The sequence below is a fragment of the Schistosoma mansoni genome, chromosome 1, assembly GCF_000237925.1.
Source record: "Schistosoma mansoni strain Puerto Rico chromosome 1, complete genome".
In the NCBI taxonomy this organism is placed as follows: domain Eukaryota; kingdom Metazoa; phylum Platyhelminthes; class Trematoda; order Strigeidida; family Schistosomatidae; genus Schistosoma; species Schistosoma mansoni.
In genome coordinates, this window is record NC_031495.1 from 28,109,144 (window position 1) to 28,135,173 (window position 26,030).

At 29.8% G+C, this 26,030-nt stretch overlaps 2 protein-coding genes across 2 annotated transcripts in view; one reads left to right on the forward strand and one right to left on the reverse strand.

Moving 5' to 3' along the window:
- The window catches only part of Smp_092020 (putative cement precursor protein 3B variant 2), a gene marked incomplete at its 3' end in the record, with an annotated part of 82,466 nt that extends 60,071 nt beyond the window's left edge, over nt 1-22,395 (forward strand). The window contains exons 7-9 of the mRNA XM_018793923.1: nt 6,073-6,264; nt 21,667-21,902; nt 22,228-22,395. Coding sequence (XP_018648387.1) covers nt 6,073-6,264; nt 21,667-21,902; nt 22,228-22,395 — 596 coding nt within the window. The remainder of the gene's footprint in view (nt 1-6,072; nt 6,265-21,666; nt 21,903-22,227) is intronic.
- Smp_172390 (putative udp-galactose transporter) overlaps nt 13,226-26,030 on the reverse strand; it is a gene marked incomplete at both ends in the record, with an annotated part of 68,535 nt that continues 55,730 nt past the window's right edge. Inside the window, one exon of the mRNA XM_018793924.1 lies at nt 13,226-13,247. Coding sequence (XP_018648388.1) covers nt 13,226-13,247 — 22 coding nt within the window. The remainder of the gene's footprint in view (nt 13,248-26,030) is intronic.

A 26,030-nucleotide genomic window follows, 5' to 3' on the forward strand; every position in this document is an offset into this window, starting at 1 on the left:
TAATTTCTATTCAAAAATGAACAATATTTGAGCCAAACAATTGTTTTCAACAACTTCCTTATCAGGTTCTACAATTATAAGTCCATAATTATCGTGATATTTTACAAAGGCTAAAATAAGGCATGCACTAATGAATTTGACAATGTTATATGTTAAAATTGGTGAACGTTTGCATCTGTTACGACATATATACTTCAAAATTGTGTTATTTGTAAATTAGAAAGGTCATTTAATAAAGGTCAAGATGATTTGCAATAAAGCGTCCAGTCACAATCAGTATAATAGTAATATAGGAAAAATGAAAAAGATCGTGTGAATATAATGCATACTAGAATAATTTCATCTTGTCTTGAGACAATAATGATAAATAGTAATAATAATAAGATTGTTGTGTGAATATAATATGTAATAAAAGGGGGTGTTACCAAGGTAATTACGACAAACGAATTGGGAATGATCGATGTGAAGATTAAGATAGAGGGGGGGAGAGGTTTATAATATTTAGTTTAGGAATCCAGTGCTCCAGTAGTAGGCCAAGGTTAACACAGAGGCTGGATATACCTTTTCTGGATACTTCTGGATATTTCTATTATGATGTTTATGTAATGCATGATATAAAGTATTTATTTTTTTCGAAATCTGTACACAATACTCGAAAGTAGCTTCGAATAATTCCGTTTGTTTTATCTTTCCATATTATGTCTAAACTGTTGGTTTTATATTGACAACTTCCGTATGTAGGTTCAGTTAACAACTAAGATCACTAAATCATTTATTAATGACGTGTGACTTTTAGAATCGGATATCTCATCTAAAATCAATATGTATATATATTTCACAATCTCAGTCAACTGTATCCTTTTTTGCTGACGTATACATACTACTTCTTAAAATAAAAAAATCAGTAACACAGAATTTCTTGTTAGACTCTTGAATAAAAAACTATATTGAAAATAGAAAAGAGATCAATTCTCAGATCAAAATGTTTATTACAACAATATTTGATCTTATCAATTTTTGATCAACATATATCAACGTTGTTTTTTTTTTAAAAATTTATTTTCTTAACTAGTCACATGATTTTATAAATTCGCTTTAAATCGATATAAACACTATAAACATTTTTCATGTAATTTAGTTTTCATTTTCATTCGATATATTTTGTAGAAAATATATCTGGATGGTTAGAAAATGACTTTCATGACCAATAATTATTATACTTGCAATCATGATATCTGTTTTCAGGTGAACATACGTTGACTTCCAGAAGACAAAATTTATTTGTACTCTTAATCAGCAATCTGTTAAATATTTCATTAATTCAGGTACTCAACATTAGAAGCTCTACCAGTCATTTATACACTACTGAGTTGCAAGGTAACTGGTTCACTTATGATCTGCTTTCTATCAACACAGAATGTGTATAAAAATCAGTGTTCCTCACAATATCAAAGAGTATGAATGTATTATCAACTAAATAATTTCTAAAATAAGAATACAAAGTTTAAGATACAAAACACTTTACATAAAATTCTGCTTCAATTCAACATATACGAATAAAAATAGACAACACTATAAACTCTAAGAATGAGAGAAGCTAATATGTTGACTTAAAAGTACATTTAGTAGACTAAATTAACCTTTCAAATAATTTGTTGTTTCCTTGGCTTTTTAAATATTGATTATGTAACAAACTGCTTCAAAATATTACAATTTTCATGTATTCAATTTTCGGTTAAAACAATTGATCATTAGTAATATATAAATAGCTTATACAAACATTTGAATTACATATCGTTCAAGTGTTCAGTCATTGGAAATCCTTGTTTAACATAACTAACTTAAATTGGTCACATTTCTCAAAATATTTATCATAAAATAGTACATGTACCTCATTTGTTTTATGTTTCGGTAAAAATATAACTATTTTTAACAACTTTCAAATTGATGTTAAAAACATTATATGATATGTTAAACTATATAGCCAAATCATGAATACATGAATACAAACATATCTTTCCTCCCTTTTGACCTAGATAATATACTATCAACAAGATCATATTTGTTCTATTTTGGAATAGATATTTGATTTTTTTGTTTTGTACTTTTTGGCAGAGGTTATAACTCCGTTTTTAGTACTTAATACGTATGTAGAATCTAGCATTTTCAAGCGTCTTATTTCCTTCACCTGATGTTTTATTGTTGTATATGAGCGTAATTTTCACTAGGAATTCAATTTCAAGACCAAATTTCAAATTCTTTTTTTTCATTTGGCATGTTAGAATGCGCTACACTGAAGAGCTCATTCGAAATAGATCTTGATATTTATCAGATGCTTGAGATGAAATATTCGATAGAAAAATTATACCTTTATGCTCAGTGCTAACCTATTTAATGGACGAAAAAGTTGCCAAAAACTGCTGGAAACTGCACACTTATTAAACATTAAACAAGGGCTAGATAATTTTATGGTACTAGTTAAAATTGTATTGATTTGATTTGGTTATTTATTATATTATCTGTAGAAATACAATACTATGTCATGAAACGTCAGAAATTCAATTTTCCACTCATTGAGACAATACAAATATATAATATACTACTCAACTCACATAATTCCAACAAAATACTGATTATCAATTGAAGTGGATGGGAATGTAGTTACAATACTACTGGGTATAAATGATTGTCTTGTATGTTTTGAAAAGAATCAACATTGTTGAAGACAATGAAACCTTTAAACTATGATTTTATAAATATCAATACTCTTCTCATAATTACCAAAAATGTTTAAAAAATTTATACACAAAGCTAATTGTTATTACAATTATTATATATTTAAAATTTAGAATGGAAACATTTACTTTTATTTAGGTAATTTTCAAGTGTAAATATATTTTCATTATGATAAATATTTCATCCTAATTGTTGCATGCTTAACAGTTTTTAATTGTTCTTCAGTGAATTATTATTATCAGAAGGGAGTTTGTGGAAATTTTAGTAATTTTATAGTCTAAATCATGAATCAATTGAAGCCAGATCACCATTGAAAACCTGGAAGCACTGGACGGCTGTTTCCTCCTATTGTGGGACTCCTTAGCAGTGCGCATCCACGATCCCGCCTGGCGAGATTCGAACCAAGGATCTATCAGTCTCGCTCGTGAATGCTTAACCGATAGACCACTGAGCCGGCATCCAACGGTGTGTGAAATACCAACTCACTAAAAACAATGGTGGACGGTTGCTCAATTTCGTGGATTGGTTGGTCTATCGATTAAGTGCTCTGGTAGGTCCTGGGTTCGAATCTCTCGAGGTGGGATCGTGGATGCGCACTGCTGAGGAGTCCCACAATACGAGGAAACGGCTGTTCAGTGCTTCCAGGTTTTTCATGGTGATCTAGCTTCAATGGATTCATGATTGCAAGTATAATAATTATTGGTCATGAAAGTCATTTTCTAACCATCCAGATATATTTTCTACAAAATATATCGAATGAAAATGAAAACTAAATTACATGAAAAATGTTTATAGTGTTTATATCGAGTTAAAGCGAATTTATAAAATCATGTGACTAGTTAAGAAAATAAATTTTTAAAAAAAAAACAACGTTGATATATGTTGATCAAAAATTGATAAGATCAAATATTGTTGTAATAAACATTTTGATCTGAGAATTGATCTCTTTTCTATTTTCAATATAGTTTTTTATTCAAGAGTCTAACAAGAAATTCTGTGTTACTGATTTTTTTATTTTAAGAAGTAGTATGTATACGTCAGCAAAAAAGGATACAGTTGACTGAGATTGTGAAATATATATACATATTGATTTTAGATGAGATATCCGATTCTAAAAGTCACACGTCATTAATAAATGATTTAGTGATCTTAGTTGTTAACTGAACCTACATACGGAAGTTGTCAATATAAAACCAACAGTTTAGACATAATATGGAAAGATAAAACAAACGGAATTATTCGAAGCTACTTTCGAGTATTGTGTACAGATTTCGAAAAAAATAAATACTTTATATCATGCATTACATAAACATCATAATAGAAATATCCAGAAGTATCCAGAAAAGGTATATCCAGCCTCTGTGTTAACCTTGGCCTACTACTGGAGCACTGGATTCCTAAACTAAATATTATAAACCTCTCCCCCCCTCTATCTTAATCTTCACATCGATCATTCCCAATTCGTTTGTCGTAATTACCTTGGTAACACCCCCTTTTATTACATATTATATTCACACAACAATCTTATTATTATTACTATTTATCATTATTGTCTCAAGACAAGATGAAATTATTCTAGTATGCATTATATTCACACGATCTTTTTCATTTTTCCTATATTACTATTATACTGATTGTGACTGGACGCTTTATTGCAAATCATCTTGACCTTTATTAAATGACCTTTCTAATTTACAAATAACACAATTTTGAAGTATATATGTCGTAACAGATGCAAACGTTCACCAATTTTAACATATAACATTGTCAAATTCATTAGTGCATGCCTTATTTTAGCCTTTGTAAAATATCACGATAATTATGGACTTATAATTGTAGAACCTGATGATGAAGTTGTTGAAAACAATTGTTTGGCTCAAATATTGTTCATTTTTGAATAGAAATATTTTGTATAGAACAAGGAACGTTTAAAATTATAAGGAAAATTTCTTTTTGTGATCATGGATTGGAAACGGTTGCGTTAAACGTATAAACTGATACATTTTATATAGATTCTCAGTAATATATGAATCAATTGGCTTTTCTTTCAAATTTACTTTGACCATAGTAAAGTCTTAAAAAAGTAATTTTTACCAATGGTTTACTGAATAATAATAATAATGTATTCGGTGGAGTCAATATGCTACTGTTTTTTCAGACCATTTCAATATGATCTTGTAAGCAGTAAACTTTTCTGTTAATTTATATATAACTATAACGATCTGAAAAACTACATGTAGGCTGTGTTATCGCAACAAGAGAAAATTTGGTTAGATTTTTTAGATGGGAAATAGTCAACTTTGAAAAAAATATTAGACTTACTAAAATCCCTATACTCTAGCATATTTTAATAGTTCTGATGTAAAACACTTATTTTATGCACATTCTTTACTGATTGTTTGAAAGATAACTTTAGAATCAATCGGCATCGTAATTTAGTTTAACCGAATTTTTTAGGGAAATGTAAAGTTATTTACTCGTGTGCTATAGATCTGAAATGAGTTCCAGTTCTACGGTAATATACTTTTCTCCTGAACTAAAGTCAATTATCATGAGGCTTCATGGATTTTACACTTTTCATTATTGAACATCTTTTAGCTGAAATCCATTAATATGTCCTCAGAGATTAGATTTATCTAATCTAATTAAAATATGTCTCTAAGTGACGCTTCAGTACTGGATGTCGAAATGGCGTAAGCTTACACCATATAATCATTCGGTTTAGTGTTTAAAAAGTAGTTGTATAAAATTACATTTCTTAGTGAATGTGCTTACGAACCAAAGAGTATATTATGGACAATAGTTTACTAAAGCATTGTTTATTCATTCACTGACAGAAAAATAAATTCATATTGTGGGAAACAACAACAAATTAACAGTTACCAACTGGCCTTTATCACGGTTATTGTTATTCACATTTGATTAAGAAGGTAATCAAACTTTCATTCTTTGATATTATTTTGTGCATAAAAATGAAACATATTTGAACATATTGGATACAAGGAATAAAACTCAAATTTTTCTGATGAGACCTAACAGAATCTTTTACCTTTACAGGACCTATTAAGTAAATTCTTAAGGTGTTTTCCGGATTACTGCTTCATTAATTTTCAATTATATTGATATAAATAGGTAATTAAAAATATGGCACCATTTGAAAGAAAATCAATGAGTACTGCATTATTGATTTTTTTAATTTTACATGTAACCGTTTAATAGAAAATATAATGTTCACTTTTCTTAGAGTTTTTATAAACGAAATATTTCAAAGCAAAATATATAGAACTAAACAATTTCAATATTCTCTTTTGTTTATATTAATATATCAACAAACAGATCCACTACTATCTACAAAAAGCTTTTCACTGGATGTACCACGTTTTGATCAACCAAATGATTCTAATTTAACTGGTTCAGGAGGTTCAAGTCCAGGGCGTTATTCTGAAGGATTTCGAAAATCTTCAGTTGTAAAACATCAATATCTACCAACTAGAGTTTCACCATCATCTTTCTCTCCAAGAATGAATGGTAAGTTATTAACATTTTCCATAAACCAAGTAAATTTACTTAAAATAAACAGGCTTGTGTTTCATACTTCAAAATTATTCTGTTTTGTTTTCAATATTTTATTGTCATTAGATAGTTGGAAAAAGAAAGTTTTTGTTAGAGCTTTACTGACCTATGCATTCATTGAACAGTAATACAAAATTACCATAGTTCTCAGATGGTAAAGAAGAATTGTAGTTCAGGTGAACACTTTTGCTAATGTATTATTCCTTTAGCGGAACCGTTTGAATTCGAAGATTTTGATGGCGATCTGAATAATAGCATCATTATCTATTGTCAGGATGATCCTATAACAAAGATATACGAAACATTTATTAGTTAGTAATTAAAATTAGATCGAAAACGCTTCTACATACCGAGATTTAACAAACCGACACAAATATAATCATTCTTCATGTAGATGAAGTTTATCCAACTGCGCAATGAGTAACAATCTAATTAAATAATCTCTATCCAGAAAGAAATGATAAACACGGTTATTATTTTACTTCTTTTTAATGACTAATAATATCATTATCCTAAAACTGCAATTTCAACTCATTTATGTATCTAGTAAATCAAGATTTTGATGGATTATTTCATTTAGTTCACGACGAGTCTGATATAATTTCTATTTTTAGTAAAGTTGAAGTTCAAATTGTATATTTAGTGAAAACTACATGCTGAAAAATGAATGGATAAAAGTTACGTAACTCACTTTTCTCTGATTATTTAAACAACAATCGCTGATAATGTATAGGGAAGCGGTCTTAACTACAGAGTGTGCAATCTGTGGTTATGCAATTTTTATGATCATGGTTTCATGTAGTTACTCATCGGAAGAACAGTATCTTTTAAAGTATTTAAGAACAAAGGGTTAAATATGGAGTTATTCTACTCCGTTTATAATAAAACCGACCAAAATCAGTGAATATGTTAACAATCGGTAAAATAATCACAAAATCTGTAGTTACAAATAGTCGGATTGTTACTCTAAAGCAGTATAATAAGAAAGCTTGTAACAATTAAAACAAATTTGCAAAATTAGCACCAAATGACATTTGCATTTTAATCCTTGAGAATTTTTTATTGCTATAAATTATTTTTCGATTCTGATACTGCTAGTCACACTTCCGATGCTCCAGGCCAACCAGAAACTTCAGTGAGAAGATGAAAGTTAAATAGAAAGCTTTGTTAAAAAACTCAAAGCAAAATATACCCCAAAAACTCATAATTATAGATATAAGTCCGTCTGATAACCAAGACGAACCTCAATCAATAGCATACATTCATCAACAACTCTAACTCTGAATGAATACTTCTAATCAGCTCCTCTTATCATTCAAATATTTTAAAAAGCCTCGAAACCTTTGCAGTGTAAAAGTTTTTATATCTTCAGTTGAATGTCTAATGTAAAAACGAAACTATTACTAGATAAAATAATACGCTGAAACAAAAAAGATCTCAGAGATTTCAAATGCTTTTGAAAAAAAAGTTAACAAACAATGAGCTGAGATATATATTACTGATGTATAAATTCTAAATCACGTGTTATTGCTGCTCAAACTGGTTATTTAACTTAGATGATATTGAATGGCAGCATGATTTATAGAGTTGAATTAATTCTTAAAAATTTCGACACAACTCAAATTGAAGAATATCTCAGTTTTGTACATTTTGGGGTTCGTAACAAGCATAATCATTACCATAAATATTGACAAATTAAAATAATTGGTGACGTGTGAGAAATATTTGACGTCAGAAATATACACAATATTTTCCATGAACTTTATCGACTTCTAAAATATTTAAATGTTCAGCATAGTACCAAGTACTTGTAGAATTACATACTGTGAATGTATATTTCAAGTGTGACATTCATCTATAAAAAATGGAAAACATTCATTACGTATTTCTGATTAAAAACAAACAAAAGAATTCGATTCCATTTTTCATTCAACGAAAATCCCAGAAACTAATATTTTTTTATCTAATTCTCCTGAAATGAAAAGGACTTCAGGAATTATAAAATATTCCTTCTGCTTTGAGGAGCTAAATTCAAACATTTATGTTAATTTTTAACTTTAAACTGATACTGATTTAAAAGTAATAATCATTGACGAAGTATACGTTCCGCATAGTAAAACATCAATCAGGTAACTATCTTAAATCAGAAGGCACTGAACAGTAAGATGTATGTAGAAGGAAATAAAGCATGTATCCATAGCTTCGTCTTACTTCCAACCATCTAAAATCTAGCAAATGATTGACCACTGCCACAGGTTACTTAGTTAAATAGTAAAAGGCAGACTGGTTGATAGAGTTCAAACAGCAATACTGAACAGACATGATATTAATTATTTTATTCACAACTAACGAATGGTGACTTAAAGAATATCTCAAATTAGTAGAATTCAAGGGTAATAAAATCTTTTTTTAATACAAAAGTGTTTAATGTACTTACTGTGTATATAACAAAAACGCGCTCTTATTGTAATTAATACTGATCATTTTTTTAGATTTGGCTAATAAATAAATTTATTTAATAATGATTCTAGGGCAACGTTAATTCATATTTTTAGTTGCATAATCAAAAACATATTTCATCTCATCTGAATAATTGCTTATTCTACCATTAAATATGTTAGTGAATAAAGGGATATAGATAAAAGTATCGGTCAAAGAAAAAGAAAAAAAATATATTCAGGCGGTATATATTTTTTACAACGAATTTCAATATAAACAATTGCATTTATTCTGCTCTCGTCAGCAATTGGATGTTTTTCGTCCATAGTGACATAGAATTACATTGTTCTGTTTATTGTTTGCTTTTATTAAAATGATCCAATCCCTGGCTGATATGTCACAGACTATAACAAGTCATAAATGTATATTTGAAGTATTTAAGTAATAGATTGTAAAATTTGTCTATGTATCTCAACTATATAAAATGACTAAAATCTCCACAAAACCCCCTCCTGATAATGATCATATGCTCACTAGCGACTGGCTCCATGAAGTATTTCTTGGAGTTCTAGTGAGAAGCATTAACCAGTGGAGTTTAAACAGGTCTTTTGGGAGATATCAACTCACTATTATGAAATCGTTTTCTAATTATAATCTTACTATTGTGTTCTATAAACACATTAACAGAAGTTTTTTCTAGAACAGATCATAGAAAAATAGAAGGTATATTTAAAATTGTGAAACAAAATGATCAGATTATACAAGGAAGAAAATAGAGAAGATATTTAACCTAATTCTTAACTTGATAATCAAAACATTTCAGAGTATTTTTGACATGGACCATGTTATATGAAAAATAAACATACATGAATGTCATTTTCTTTCAAAGAGAGCAAAAACAAAGCTATTGTTAACTGCAAATTTCCATGTTGGCATACATCCTTGAAAACATACCGAATATAATTGTGATCATAAAGTATTGGGGACGCTAGAACCTCAGAAATTACTTAGTAAACTTCCTGTTTTTTAAATTTAATTATGGAAATTTGAATTTATTATTTTCCCACCAAAAGCATCCTTCATTATGTTGTGTTTCCCACTTGGAAGAATCTTAAACCTCTTTGGTTCTTTTTCTCTTTTGCACGTTATTTTGTGAGACTTTACAAGGACATTTTTGTAATGTATATATTGCACATGAGTTGGGTGCTTGCTATTCATTCTTTCGTGATGCTCGTGAAGTTTTACATATTCCCTGCTGACTCTGGTCATCTTCCTCTAGTGAGCTAGTCTGGGACACAGGGGGATATGTTAACTTCATCCTGTTATTACATTTCTGATTAAGTTCCTTTCGTCGGCACCAAGGTGATCTCATAATATCTCAAATGTAGTATAAAGTAAGCATTAAAACCGTATATTAAAGTGTGACATATGCAGAATCTCATTAAGAGAGTATGTATTTCAAAAGAAAGGCTTACAAACTGCTTAAGGTTAATGAAGCAGCAATAGTTTGAGAGTTTCAGTTGAAAAGTAGAGCAGAAACTATAAAAATTAAACCTTACAAGTCACATGCTATAGAACAGAGTAAATGCAGCGAATTAAAATATTTCATGAAATCAGGCTAAGAGAAATAGAACACCGGAGTTTTCAGGAGATATTTTCATAAAATTAAGGAGAGTTATTGCGTGAACAAATGAACTCATCTTACGCATAATCAATAAATAAGACTATAGAATGAAGAAAGATATAGAGAGCTAGAGTCATCAAATGAATATATTACATATTTAACGCAATAAACTTATCATTTATATACTGGAACACAACATCGATAGTTTTCGTTCTATAGATGTGAAATCTTTCAACCGAAACTTTAATGCAATTTCACCAGTAAGGTATAATCCGTATAGTGATAATTATGACAATTTACTTATCTCAACTGTATCAATGCGCATGATTTAAGTTCAAAATATTATAGGTTACATTGCTAAGTTGACACTTCATTTGACAACAACATCTAAAGATAAACGTTCATACTGACACGAAATAGATGAGCCCATTACCATGTAAGACATTACACAATGATATATGTAGACAGGGGATCTTACAAATCAACATCATTTTCTCAGCTAAAAATAAATTAATTTGTTTACCATTTCTTGTTGTTACTTTTCGTGGAAACTTTAAATATTACTTAACTAAAGTAAACAATATATCAACACTTTGTTTATCATGATTTACTTTTGAATATCAGTTGAGTGATGACAAGATGCTAAACTACACATCGTTAGACAATATTATTCAAATAAATGTCAAGCTATTTTGTATAAGTACTAATTAATACAAGTACCCTCTCTATACTAATGTCATCTAGCTTAGAGAATGATAAAAACATGCTTTTTCTGAAAAAAAAGATGATCTTTCGCAAAGAATGTTGATGCATAATATTCCATAATTTAATTTAAATGTGTTTTAGAATTTAGCTAATTTCCAATTAAATATATGTTGTCAGTCGTTTCAGAATCACCGTATTAATAAAATGGATAGGTAAACAATGAGTAAAAGAAGTAACAGATTCGTGTTTAACACAAAAATTAAAGTAATTTAAAGGTGACTCTGTTTCAGGGAAAAAAAGGTGGTAATAATATCTTTCCGAGTAACTGTTACTGATATATTCATTTTTAAGAATTAATTTTCTGGTCTACAAATTTCAAATACATTTATCATATTTCTTGAGAACTTTGAAGAGAAACTGAGCTATTGCAAAGTTGACTGAAAGGGAAAGATTATCATTGTAATCGTTTTTATTTCAAAGTTAATGAGAAGAGCAAGATGGTGTGATTTCTCTGACGTAAAATTGTTTCCCAGTGATCTTTACTTCATTTTACAAAAGCATATAGGATTGTATCATATGCATAGAGGAATGTATACACCAAAAAGATTGAGAGCTAGAGAGGACTTCGTCAATCAAGGATAACTCTATTACAGAACGATATCAATTAGAAAACTAGTGAGCGCTAAGAAACACTAGATAGCTTCCTTTTACTCAAGAAGTCCTTATTATTGTTAAACCAAGATTTCGAAAGGGATCAAACCCAAAATTGACACTATTTAGTGAGTTCTTTGCATTTCACAGCTTTAATCATCTAGTGTTGTTCAGTTATATAGTTTGTCGAATGACTTTTGGTTATTTGCTAAGCTTTTACGTTTTCTCAAAGAGCAAATTGTTAATATTTAAATCTCGTACTAAAAATAGAGAATTTAAGCCGTTGGGTTCAAACAATAACCTGTTGGCTTCCTTCTATGAGAATCTTAAATCTTGATTTAAACTTCATGAGCAGTTATAAATGAGCACTGCTGAAAACTGACGAACTGTGTTGGAATAGATATTTAGTTTCTGACAGTTTCCTATTTGAATACACTGAGCTTCTGTTGCTTAGTTCTAAAGCAAAACTGAAGCAAAATAATAATAATATACAACGATGAACATATATATAGAAATTAATCTAAAGGATAAATACTAGTCAGGAAGCTAGCAAATAAACATATTGATATATGTATATTCTGATTAAGAAACCAGTTATCTGAACTATTTTAGTGAACACGAATACAAAAAGTGTTAAACACTGTGTTATAGAGCATAATTAATGTTAAACAGTTTACTGATGGTTGGTCGGTTTTAGTAATTGACCCGAATGTAGCTAACTTCAGCGAAAGTTTTGACATTAGTGAGTCTTCACTACTAATGAGACCCATATTGTAATGAAACAGCTGTTCAATGCTCTCTGATTTCAAATAATTTTCTTGATAATCATTGAATGATGTAATGTAAAATATATCATCTGGACATTTCAGTAAGATGTGTAAGATTATCATATTTTTGGAAACCTATTTTTCATAGATTATCCCCATACTTAACACCTGAGCATCCTTTAAATATATATCTTACTCATCAACTAATTGTGTCGAAAATAAATAAGCAAGCGAAAATAGAGCACTAGACTTTCAACAGACTTTGTGAAGTATTGGTGCTTCATTTTATTTCAGTGCAGTAAATTATTCCCGAAAACTATTTCAAGAGATTAAATAACTTTTCTCCATATGTTTAGGTAATTTAATCTTAAATAAGAGATTTTACAAATATATTCTTCCTATTTAATGTCTAACATCAACTCGGCGCCCAAATACTGTGAAACTATTCGCTCTAATTTAGACGAAAGTTCTTATATATTGATCTTAAGTAGTTCCAAAAAAATTTAGAATGACTTATCAATGTTGACTTTAAGACTATGAACAGTGATAAGAATGATAATTACTCTAGAAGGGTAATTTTGAAGTGATTCCGTTTTTTGAAGAGTATTACCTTCATGTCACAATATAAACACCAACAGTACAATGTTAAATTATACAGTTGATGAGTTTCAAATAGAATCAAACTAACTTACTGAATTTCATTATAAGTTATTACAGAAAACAAACTTTTTTAAAAATCACCACCACCACCACTAAAATTGATATTAAACTCGTAAATTGTTAAATACCCCAGTGAAAAAAAACATCATTATTATATTTTCATAATTAGATGTGTTATGTCGATTGCTTGCGTGCCCTGTTAATATATGTGACGTTATAAGATCGCCTATCAGAGGGGAGAGAATTATCGATCAGAACAATGATGAATGGAAAACCGAATGAGCAGTCTTTAGTACTTATCAGTCCTGATTTCTGCCAAGTCAAGCCAGTTAAGTCCAGAACACCAATAACAACCTCTGCAATATGAATCATTATTCTCAAACATACTGTATCTATATACCAAAAAGACAGACCACATTGTACCATCAAATAGAAAATAACATTTGTATAAGATTTGGCCAAATGTGGCTATGAATAGGGGGAACAGTAATCAATGGACTATGGATAACTCAAGAACGGTAAATCGTATATAATAGTCTAAAGGTCAAAATAAACCTTATCATAAGAGGGACACGAATATGGATACTTTAGTTACTTAACAATTACACAATAGGAAATATACATATCATATTAGTCCATAAATAGTCTTCAAAGTTACCATTCATCATTCTCTACGGGATATAACAGGTACATATTTATTTTATTCCAAAAAGATTTTCATACTGTTAATTGTCTAAAACAAAAATTAATGTTACATCTTTGTGTGTGTGTGTGTGCATAATTTATTCTGTTTTAATGTTTTATTTTCCAGTTAATTATCTAATCCATATTTATTTTCTTTCATATTAAATAATCAAAAACAACAACAACAACAAAAAGAAAACAAACAACATTAATCAACTGTAAATAACACGTATATAAATCAATTAAAACAATGGACATAAACAATTACATTAATAATGATAATAAACATTTAATTAATTATTTATTCTTTTTATCTATTTTTTTTTCGTTTTTAAATGGAAAAATAAAAATAGGATACTTCATAAGGTAAATAAGAGATATTAAATAATTTAATAGAATTCATTTGTTCTATGTATTATTCTAATCAATATGATTTATTTGTTATTAGAAATAATGAACATTAGCTTATAGATAATTCATTCATAAAATAAATATGAATTATAATGAGAAATAGATAAAATGATTTTAATCTGAATAGGGGTCTGCGGAAATGGAATTAAGTTTTAATGGTTGAATTCATGAGTCAATTCAAGCTATACAATCATTGGAAACTTGACAGCACTGGACGGTAGTATGGTGCTAGAATGGGACTTTTCAGCAGTGCGCATCCATGATCCTGCACGCTGGGCTCGAACTATGGACCAGTGGAGTCCGATTAGTGTAGAGTGAGAGATAGTCAACCGACGAAGACAATGGATAAAAAGTTGCGCAAGATGATGGATCGGTAGTAGTTAGACCTTAACACCTGTAAATACCGGCTCAAAAGTCAAGAGGTTAGGCGTTTGTGAGCAAAACTGAAGGTCCTGAGTTTGAATCCTGAATGAGGGATCGTGGTGCGGACTGGTGAGGAGTTCCATAATAGAAAGATATGGTCGTCCAGTGTTTGCAGGTTTTTTTGGTGATCTAACCTAGATCGACTCATGAATCCTCTCAAATTATAGATTGTTTTTAGAGAATGATTACCCCATTTTTTGAAAAACCATTAACAAAATAAACTTGTCTCACAATGAAACATTTCAATTTCAGTTAAATCATTTTGTGAATGATTGACTTCATAAACACCATGTACAAATACTTGATACGGTGAATATACATGAAAAGTGTTTTAAAATAATTTTATTCATTATTAGATAAGGACTGAAGAACAATCGGAAAGTATTGTAAACTAGACATTTGTTTCAGGGTGAATTTAAAACTATACAGTTGTCATCGATAACTAAAGATATGACTGATTCAAAAACTGTCACAATTTTTCATGGAGCATAATACTGTTAAGTTGTTAGTTCAGACCTCTTGGTGTTACGTTCACTTAGAGTTATGGTCGGTATTAATCTCATCGATTATGATTTATTAGTGTAATATTGAGATTTATTTGAAGTTATCCATTCATGTGGCTACATACCTGGTGCTCCATGATTTTTCAGTCGGTTCTTCATAATTACTAAATTCATATAAAAGGTCAATTTTTGATGTAATGAAACTTACGAAATTAAAAGTGTTACAGTTATGAGAAAGAACTCTTATTTTTTTGGTTAGGAGCTTGACAGAATGTACTTGTTAACCCTGTTGTACCAACCACATTTGAACTTATTCTATATATAACGTTTTCAGTTAGTACTCAGTAGATACCACTAGCGTTTGATTAAATTGTCTTGTAAGCATCATTGACAATTATTCTTCACACTAGTTATTAATAAAATTATATATATATCGAGTGTAAATGTAAGCAAAAGTCTATTTCTATCTCTATATGAAAAATAGCGAATTCGTTTCATTTTTATTATTGACAAATGTGATCAGTAGTTGGTCACTTGAATTTAATCGCCAGTATTCCTTTAGCTGGACTAGTCTAAATCATAAGGGAATCCATAAGATATTTCAATAGTTTGTCATGTGTCTTTAAAACACTATTAAACGAAATAATCTAGGCAAATTTGTGGTATCCCATTAGGTCATACTGTATCATAGAAACGCTTATGTACTACCTGTAATATTTATTAGTAATTTTCTGATTTATTATCCTATTGGCTGAATCTCTATCAACTTTTTCACGTTGTTAATTATTATTCATGTATCTAACCTATCCGTTTTAAACAACAACTTCTTTGTAAATTCACAGTAACTGGTGATTTACCTGACTCTTTAAATTTAACCTACGGGCAATTATCTTACTTGCCCCATATTTGAAATACTTTGGTAGAAAATTAAACGAATGTATGATATTCGCTGAAAACAAAATAAATCAGTCACAAACCCATTTAAATTTAGTTTTTTTTGATGAACTATACACTGATTGATCCTATTAATCATATTAACCAAAGAGGATAATTCTTACGTATTCCGATTGACACTAACTTATTGACAATTGAGAAACAGTGAACTACGTTTACGTTTAGGATTCCCCAACAGTGCTCACCTACAATTCTGCACGTGGTCAAGCTCAAAATATCCATTATATTTTACACGAATACCGCAAGTTCATCTACGTAATTTCTGTTGATTCACAGTATCTTTCTTCCGTTATTTTGTCTAATCGGTACATCTTTGTCATTCCTATCATGGTTGAACTCCTTCAGTCACAGCCACTAATACAAACATTGAAAGTTTTTCCCTACTCCAGCCTTTAAAGAATAAAGTATTACTATTAAGAAGTTAATTCATAATAAAATTATTAAGTGTATTCTGAATAGTTAAAGTAAACTCTATATTCGTGATTTATTATTATATGTAAACGATATCATATTAATAATAAAATATACTGTGATAATTTTAATTATACTGAAAACTACAATTAAACAAACGTTAACCGCAAAACCTGATTAGCTGACTCCCCTTGTTAAATTTTAAAGGTGGAAATCTGTACAAAATCTCTTGTAAATATATTATCATTGAAAAAATAAAAATACAAGAGAGTATGTTTATTATGACCTTAAACTATTCATCAGCTGTTGTATAAAGAGTAAATCTAATCTCCTTACTGAATTTATATTGTGTAGCAGATATATGACCTTTTGTTAAAATAAATATTTATAGACATTTTCTAAATAAATTATTCTTATTTATTTCATTTCAAATCTTTCTATATCTCATATACCTAAGGTAACTACAATAATGAATGTAACATTTTTTATACTGTCAAGTGTTATAATGAGGTCAGCGGAAGATTGTTATAACGTTTTTTTTGTTTCAAAAATTTATATTTCTAAATAATATAACGGTTAAAGTGAAATATCACATTATTGATCAGTTAAATTACCTAGCAACAAGAAAGGATACAATAATATTTGGACAAAAATCTAAAGATGTGAACTTACAAAATATTCATATAACTTAGATAGGAATGGAGGTAAAATGGAGCGTTTTTCACAAAACTAGCTCTACTATCTACTTAAAAGTTGCGTAGATAATAAATTAAAGGTTTCAATGAAATACCAATTCGTTAAACAGTTTCACAGAAGCGTACAATCGATCAAAATGTATAGATCTGTGAATATATTTTTTTGTGAAATACGAATTAAACCTTTTTTAAAAATACATGATTTCTAACAAGCATAGATTCTTTTATGATTAAAAGCTAACTAGTAACAACTAAATTTTATCGCATAAGGGAGGAAAATTTATATTTTTTAAAAACTCTCAACGACTGAGCTTTAGGTAAGTTCAACATTTCACTCGGCCATCTGGTATAAGGTTTTTCGAGAAAATATAGTCAATCATCAAAATTATCGAAAAGAGAAGAAGTACATGGTTCTCTGTTTACCTGTATTCTAAACAGGTCATCCAACTGTTATATCATAGTGAAGACATAAGTACGAGTAACTTCTGGGACCTATTAATGGACTATTATTCTACATATATTGTTATTGTATAACTATATATATATACATTATATATATATTTATCTTATTATAAGCTTCATCTTGACCTATAAATTATTATTATACGATTTACTGTCCCAAAATTACATTCAGTTTATTGATTACTATCTCCCACGTTCACAGCCACATTTCGCTTGATTTTGTACAAATATTATTTGCTGTTTTATGATGTGATGCGGTCTATCTGTCTGGTATATAAACCAAGTATGTTTGAAATAAATGATTCGCATAGCACAAGCTGTAATTGGTGTTTTGAACTCAACTAGAAGGGCTAGGCGAACAAAACACCAATAAGGACACTAGGCAGCTCATACCGGTCGGACGTCATTGATTTGGCACAGTGCTAAGATTGGATAAGTCGTATTTCAATTGGTGAATAAATCACGTGATAAAAGCCGGGCATAAAATTACAACACCAACCATGTTAACAGTATTGAAAGTAAGAATTAGCTGTAGTGTGTATGAGACATTTGGTGTGAAAAGCAGAGAAAAGTGTGTTAAGATAACAATTGTATGTATGTGTGGTAGGATCTGAACCGAGAGAAGAAATCTTATTTGCTACATATATCGTTTGTGACAAGTGATTCTGATGAAATCAGATAATTTTACGCATGTTAATAATCAAACATATCACAGCATGCATAAAATGAAGATAATTGAACAAAATAAAAATAAATATTTATATGTTATTGTGCTTGTAGTGAACGAGAACACAAGTGGGGACAATCGAATGTAGATCAGAAGGGGTTTTGCGGAGATTTCAGTATTTTCATAGTTGAAATCATGAGTCAGTTGAAGCTAGACCGTCAGGGTAAACCTGGAAATACTGGACGGCCACTTCGTCTTATTGTGGGACTCCTCAGCAGTGTGCATCCACGATCCCGCACTCGCGAGATTCGAACCTGAGACCTACCAGTCTCGCGCCAGAGCACTCAACCGATAGACCACTGAGGCGGCATCCAACGGTGTTAATGTCTTACTTCAACCAATCCACGATGTTTGAGCAACAATCGAATGTATTTGAACACAAAATCGCAGAACGTCCTAGTAAAATCTGAGAATTATACAGTAAATACTTTATTTGCAAAATATCAGTCCATAGTCTCAGAATTCATTGTTCTTTTGTTTCCATACCAATCATTCTTTGTTCTCGTTCTATTTTCTTTGATCTTCCTAACATTCTGCTACCAGACATTTCACTTTCGACTAATGTTACATACTACTTATATCTGTCGACTTCAGCAGCACACGCCACATGCTGATCAAGTTGATTGTTCATTAAGGAAGCCAGTTAAGAATTTATTAACAGTAGGTAAAAAACAAACTGTGGATGACCTAGATAAATACTTTGAATTGAACAAATTTATTTTACAACTGAACGTAACTAATATTTATGCATTTCATTACATAGTATAATATGCTACAATTCCAGGCTAATAGAGAAATGTTTACTCAATACTAGAGAAATTGATCACAATCTTTACAGACGAAGTCGTCTATATTCAATGTCATACAAACAAATGACAAGTTTCAATAAACTAATTCAATACACATTCACACACTAAATATTTATCACAAATATACATCTTAATTACAAACAGAAGTACTGTATATACTTGTCTTCGTTTCTCAGTGATATGTGATAAAAATCATACTAAATCAGCGTTCCCATAATCACTTTCAACATTCTGCACGACCCTCGACAATACAAAGAAGAAACCTTCATTTTGTGAAAAAACATATCAATCTTTGGACTTTTTTTCTCAATTGATTGACTGTTTATTGCTTTGTTTCCTTCTGTACTTTGACTCAACCTAATTTAAATTAAATAATGAAGTTATTTTGTAAAATACAAAAGGAAATGAAAGTATACTTTGCATGTATTTTAATATGTTTTTAAAGATGTTTAGGTGTAACCAAAGATAATATGATGATATACTACTAGTTTTAATACTAACTACATGAATAATAAACATAAATTTATAAAATCTTATCAGTAAACTAAAAAAATCAACATTTTGGTTAACGCCTATCAGTGTCATTTAGTTTGAATAGTCTTTTTTTCATGGGAATTGTTATATTCCGAGGAGAATTATGATTGGTAACTTTGATGACTATTTATGGACTAATATGACATGTATATTTCCTATTGTGTAATTGTTAAGTAACTAAAGTATCCATATTCGTGTCCCTCTTATGATAAGCTTTATTTTGACCTTTAGACTATTATATACGATTTACCGTTCTTGAGTTATCCATAGTCCATTGATTACTGTTCCCCCTATTCATAGCCACATTTGGCCAAATATTGTGCAAATGTTATTTTCTATTTGATGGTACAATGTGGTCTGTCTTTTTGGTATATATATACAGTATGTTTGAGAATAATGATTCATATTGCAGAGGTTGTTATTGGTGTTCTGGACTTAACTGGCTTGACTTGGCAGAAATCAGGACTGATAAGTACTTAAGACGGCTCTTACGGCTTTTGTGCATCATTGGGCGATCAATAAAATCACTGCTCTCTCATTGGCGGGAATCAGCTCGTTCATATATATCAACTGGGCAAAAACTCACTCACGCAATCGATATAACAGGAATAATCATCATTAAAAAAGATAGCAGACTTTTTTAAAACAAAATTTATTCATATTGACTACTTATTATTTTACGATAGAAATTTTGCTTAACATATGTAACATTTTTCCCTATTGTATACACCTTTTCATCTCATCCTTCTAAATATACATACCATAAGTTTTTTGGAAGATGAACTGCTGAGGATATAGTTAGTGACTTAACTATAACTATTTTATATTCGGATATGGTATTGAATTTAGATCATTTTAGGTTTTTATTGTTCATTGCCTAATAACAAATACGAACTTGTTAGCCCTTGTGAAATTCAACTGTAATGTAACTGTTTGAATCACCATTTGTTACAGTAATATACATAATTATTCAATCTGCCTAAACTCCAGAAATTGTTCATTCTTGTTTAAAAACGTAATATGATTACTTACTATGATGCTTATTCTGTGGCACATGTCTAGACTCTGACCATGCTCTATAACGAGCACGCATTTGTTTATTGAGCACAGAAAGGCTACAGCAAGAAAATCATTTAGCCTTCAACTTAGTAAAGAAAAAGTCCAGTATATTTCAAGTACAACGAGGGAAGCTGCTAGTTAATCCTCATAATGGTGTTCCCCTGATATGAGTTGGGAAGATGTTCAGACAACCATAAAAACAGCGGTGATTTCAGAGAATGACAGTTAAAATAGGGTTAGGAAACATCAATGTATTTCAGCAGCTTGTGAAGAATAAGCATATGCTCAGAAGCTTATCCCATCCAACTTCTAACACAATGAGGAGTTAATGTAGCTCTAACATTTAAACGTATTCACTCTCTATCTTTTCTTAGATCCCCAGCCGCCAAACTCCTTGTAATTTTTTTCACTAATCCGTATTTTCTTCTCGATTCGTACTGCTGATACCTAATCTAAGACTTGCCTTGAGGATTTTGTCACTGTACCGATGGATTGCATCAAACTTATTGATAATCACATGTTACTGCTTCTATGTTGTATATGACTGACTGATTGAATACAAAAGTATGCTAATGAATAGTTTTAATACATATTAACCATGTGTAAAGAAAGTCATGTAACAAGCATAAACAAGTAACGTTTTACAGTCATTTAACTACCCTTTTTTTAAACTGAATTGTTAAAAATTATATTAACTACCTATAGAAACTTTTAGGTATCTATTTTGTTTCATTGTCAGTAGATGTAGTATATATTTTCAACTGTCTTATATAAGATGTGAAAAGATGCTTAAAGAGTTTAAAAAAACCGTAAAAATATTTTATTTGAACCTTTTATAGAACCAATGGTTTATACTCATACAACTAAAAATATTCCTTATGATGAAAAGCATATAACGGATATCCATTATCCAACTCAAATAAATATGAAAGATTCATATAGTTTTGGCTCCTCATATCCTACAAATTTAAATGAAAGATCACCTTCTACATCAGGAAGACGTAGAATATCACCATTTGAAAATTATTCATCTCGCCCACGTTTAACAAATACAAACAGAATGTTGCCGAAACCAGTAAGTTATATAATTTTTTATCTATCAAAAATTATTTATGGTTAAATAACTGAATAATGTTACCTTTGATATAAATTTAATCTGTTAACATGGAAAGTTTATGGAGCCTGTCTTTTCTGAAGTGAGTTTTCATCATGATTAGGTATCATCTGAATTACTGGTTGATAACTAGGTAACAATGAAAAGCTATTTTGTTCTCATTTTGAACTCATCAAGAGTGATCATCATTAACCCGAAGTAGGAGCCATACAAATATTTCCAAGTCTACCAAAAAGAACAAATCTTTTATACTGCTATGTCGGAATCCGAAAATTTATATTTTCAGTCACAACAAATTTTCCATATAACTCCACCTACTATTACCGATAGCTTATCGTTTCAGTCTGAAAATTTCAGTTTCATAAAGGACCATATGAAATTCACCAAGGAACCGGTCACTATTAAACACACAATTGTTGATAAAATTAAGCGTTTGCGGAGATTTTTCGAATAGAAAATAGATTTTACTACGAGTTTATGTTGACTACAGCCATATAGATTTTAGGTTGCGTAGGTGCTTTGTGATAAAATCTATTTAGATTTTATTCGAAAATTTGATTTCTTTCCATTTCCTTATAACCAGTATAGATTACAATAATCATTTCATTCGTCTTCAGTATTTAAGAAAGTATTTCTAAACTGAAGACAAACATAAATTCACTTGGTATTGTTTGCTTGAATCTTTCCATTGACGATTAGCACTGCAATTGATAAGTCTCTTATTGACATATGTGTATCAACTCTGAGATGCAGGTACATCTAGTTGAAGAGTCCCAAATTGAATGAAGTGAGCTTCTTGCATTCAACTGTTAGCCAACATCCATCTTGGCTTATAGGGACAAATATTCTTGGAAATTTATCTATGATATCCTACTTTGCAAATAAATATCAAGTGAAAATTGATAAAATAATTGGGATTTCTGCAAAGATTCTTAACATTCAAAATGATCGTTTCTTAAATCAATTAATTTAAGTGCTTTTTGATTAATAATATTGGGTAAAAGTGTTAGTAATTAACTATAATCACGAAATCAAACACTAACTATTGAAGTCACTTCGTAATTTTTTTTCTTTTATAAGTCACCTTGTGTTGCTGACACTAATAATTACTTCAATCTTTTAGACATTAAATTCTGGTCTACACACTGTGCACCAACATGTTTGTTTGCAGTTTTAAATACATACCCAGTTAGTTCCTCTCACTCAATTTAATTATCAAGTATTACATATGGACAATCAATGAAGTATCAATAAAGTTTGACTAATATTTCCAAAAGGAAAATAGAACTTTTGTCAGTTTTATTTTAGATCAGAGGGGGTTTTGTGGAGAATTTAGTATTTTCACAGTTGAAATCATGAGTCAATTGAAGCTAGACCACCATCAAAAACCTGGCCATCCAGTGCTTCCAGGTTTTCGATGGTGGTCTAGTTTTATTTTATGCTAACATAATGAATACTTTTATGGTTCAACAGTCACTTAAAAAGTATGATAATGCACCCTTTAATTAGATAAAAGATATTGTTGCACACTATCACGTTTAACAATGATTGAAAAAACAGGGATTAACCTTTTCGAAAAAAACACAACATCAAACAATATTACTGTGACGTGCTGTCCATAGATACTTAACTGGGGTTATTTATAAAGTATATTATCATTTTGGATGAACTCAAAATGAATTTAAAAATAAGATTTATCACGTATAAATCTGTGATACTAAACTTTAGCAGGCTTTGGATTGAATCAAACCTATTACTTTCAACTTTTTAGAGAATTAGTTAAAAAATTAAGTTACTATATTGAAGTTTATTGTTTTATATATTTTAAATTTAACCGATCAGTAATACTAAATGATAATCATTAAGTATCATATAGCTGTAATCTTAACAAAATTCTGGTAAATGTTGTCAAGAAGATTTATAAACAAAGATGGATGGTGGCTAGTAGTGGAATCTAGGATGCGCGTCTCGTCGTATTTGGGACTCATCAGCTAGGATGCACATGGATTCTAGAGTTGATATTCGCTCCGGGACTGGAACCCAGTACCATTTTCTTCAAACTCCATCGCGATATCCACTTGGCTACTGAGTTCTGATAGCCACCTGATTGCGCAATGGGCCGAAGTCTAAATTCAATTGGTATTGTTTGCTTGTATCTTCCCATTGTTGTTTTGAGGCTGCACTTGATCAGTCTCTTGTTGCCATATATGCATCCTGTGTGGATTGCCTCAATGTTGCCTTACGTCACAAACTTTATAAGCAATGAGGGATGGTGGCTAATCAATTTCTGTCAAGAAGAATTTTGAAAACATGACTGATCTTTGTTCAGGAAAATTTTGCAGTCTTTTACATTGTCATAATATTATTTATTTATTATTTATTTATTATTATTCAGTTTTGAAAGTGGATAGTTGGACTCGGTTATTATGTCAGTTTTGTTTCACTATTTAATCCACCAACTAATGGTTTCCTGCTTTTTATCAAAGTCTGTATATGATTTGTATTTAATCTGAACAATTAAAAATTAAAATTATATCAACAAAAGAAACTTAATTGACCTCTCCTTTCACCATCATCTTAATCTCTATATTCACAAAGTCATTATCCTTCTTCCTGTCTCATTCTTTATTATTGTTTTCTCACCCAACTGACTTAGTTCTGTTTTTATGCTCTTTTTGATTAGATTTCGTCTTTTCACATTACGCAATCCATTTTTACGATTATTATTAATGTTCTCAATAAATATCCAAGTTTTTAGCAACTGCATTTTCAGTTTCAAATTAGTCGTTTTTTTTGTCATACATTGTTCAATTTGTATCCGTAAAATTTGCATTCATCTGTATACACTAACACAATCTTAATTACTTAAACTAACAACGATGATTTTATCATCTAATAAATATATTTTTATGGAGAAAAGTCTGGGTGGAATAACTTTTAGAAAAGATATGTTATTATTATTATCTAGGAACTATTCATTGACATATTTTACTTTATAAATGATATTGTTAAATGTCCAACTAAGGTTTATATTAAACTTTAAGTTGGTAGATTTTATTATATCTGAATGTTGCCTCAATGAAAGTTTAACGATTATGTGTCTATAATCCTATGGAAATTTGCTGATTCACAATCAATATCATACTATCTTGTTGTGAGTACAGTTTTTACTAGAAAGCTATTGACTTAGACCCATAGAGTATATCTGTCATTCTCCATAACATGTATTCAGATGTCTTAAAAGGGTATTAATTATTTAACTGAACAAAAGAATTAGACAGTTTATAAATAAACTGATCGATTTCTTTCATCGTCTAACTGTATTAAGAGCGACTCAATTAAACTCAACTTTAGTCAAAAATCTTTATTCAATAAAATTTTCAAATTTAAGGTAAGCATTGTAGGAAAATTTATATTTTAGATAGTGGCTAACAGTAGGATCACTTTCGAACTACTTAACTGAACTAACCAATCTTTGTTAACATAAATTACCATATTGGATACAATGTTGACCATTTGAAGATGTAGAAAACGAACGTTTTCTTAAACAACAATACCTACTCATCATTATTTATTCCTAGTACTCATAAATATTGTTCGTTATCAATCTGTTCTTCATTCTCTTTCTGCTTAGACAATAATTATTTTTCTTCTTGATACCTAGTATATTATTTATGAAGGAAAAATGTCAAAACAGAATAAATCATGCATAAATCAACAAAGATTGAAAATTATTTATGTGATCTTATTTGTATAGTCTGACAGATACCATTACATTGACAGATTTATAGTCTGATTTGTTGTACATTGTTTTGACTAAAGGTCTACCTAAATGTATACACATAAATAAATGCATATTCACATACATGAACAGGATTGACAAACTATGTAGGGATCAATGTAATTCTCAATGGAAAGGTAACTATATGTATATATAAATCATGCATAACATTAACCGAAACTCATCCATTTCAAGTATATATGGTATGGTTTTTCAACCACTTGTTAAGTATTCAGCTAACGTAACAATTCATGAATACACTTTTCTATGATCATTGAGCTTTTAATATACATTTATAGTAGCAATAA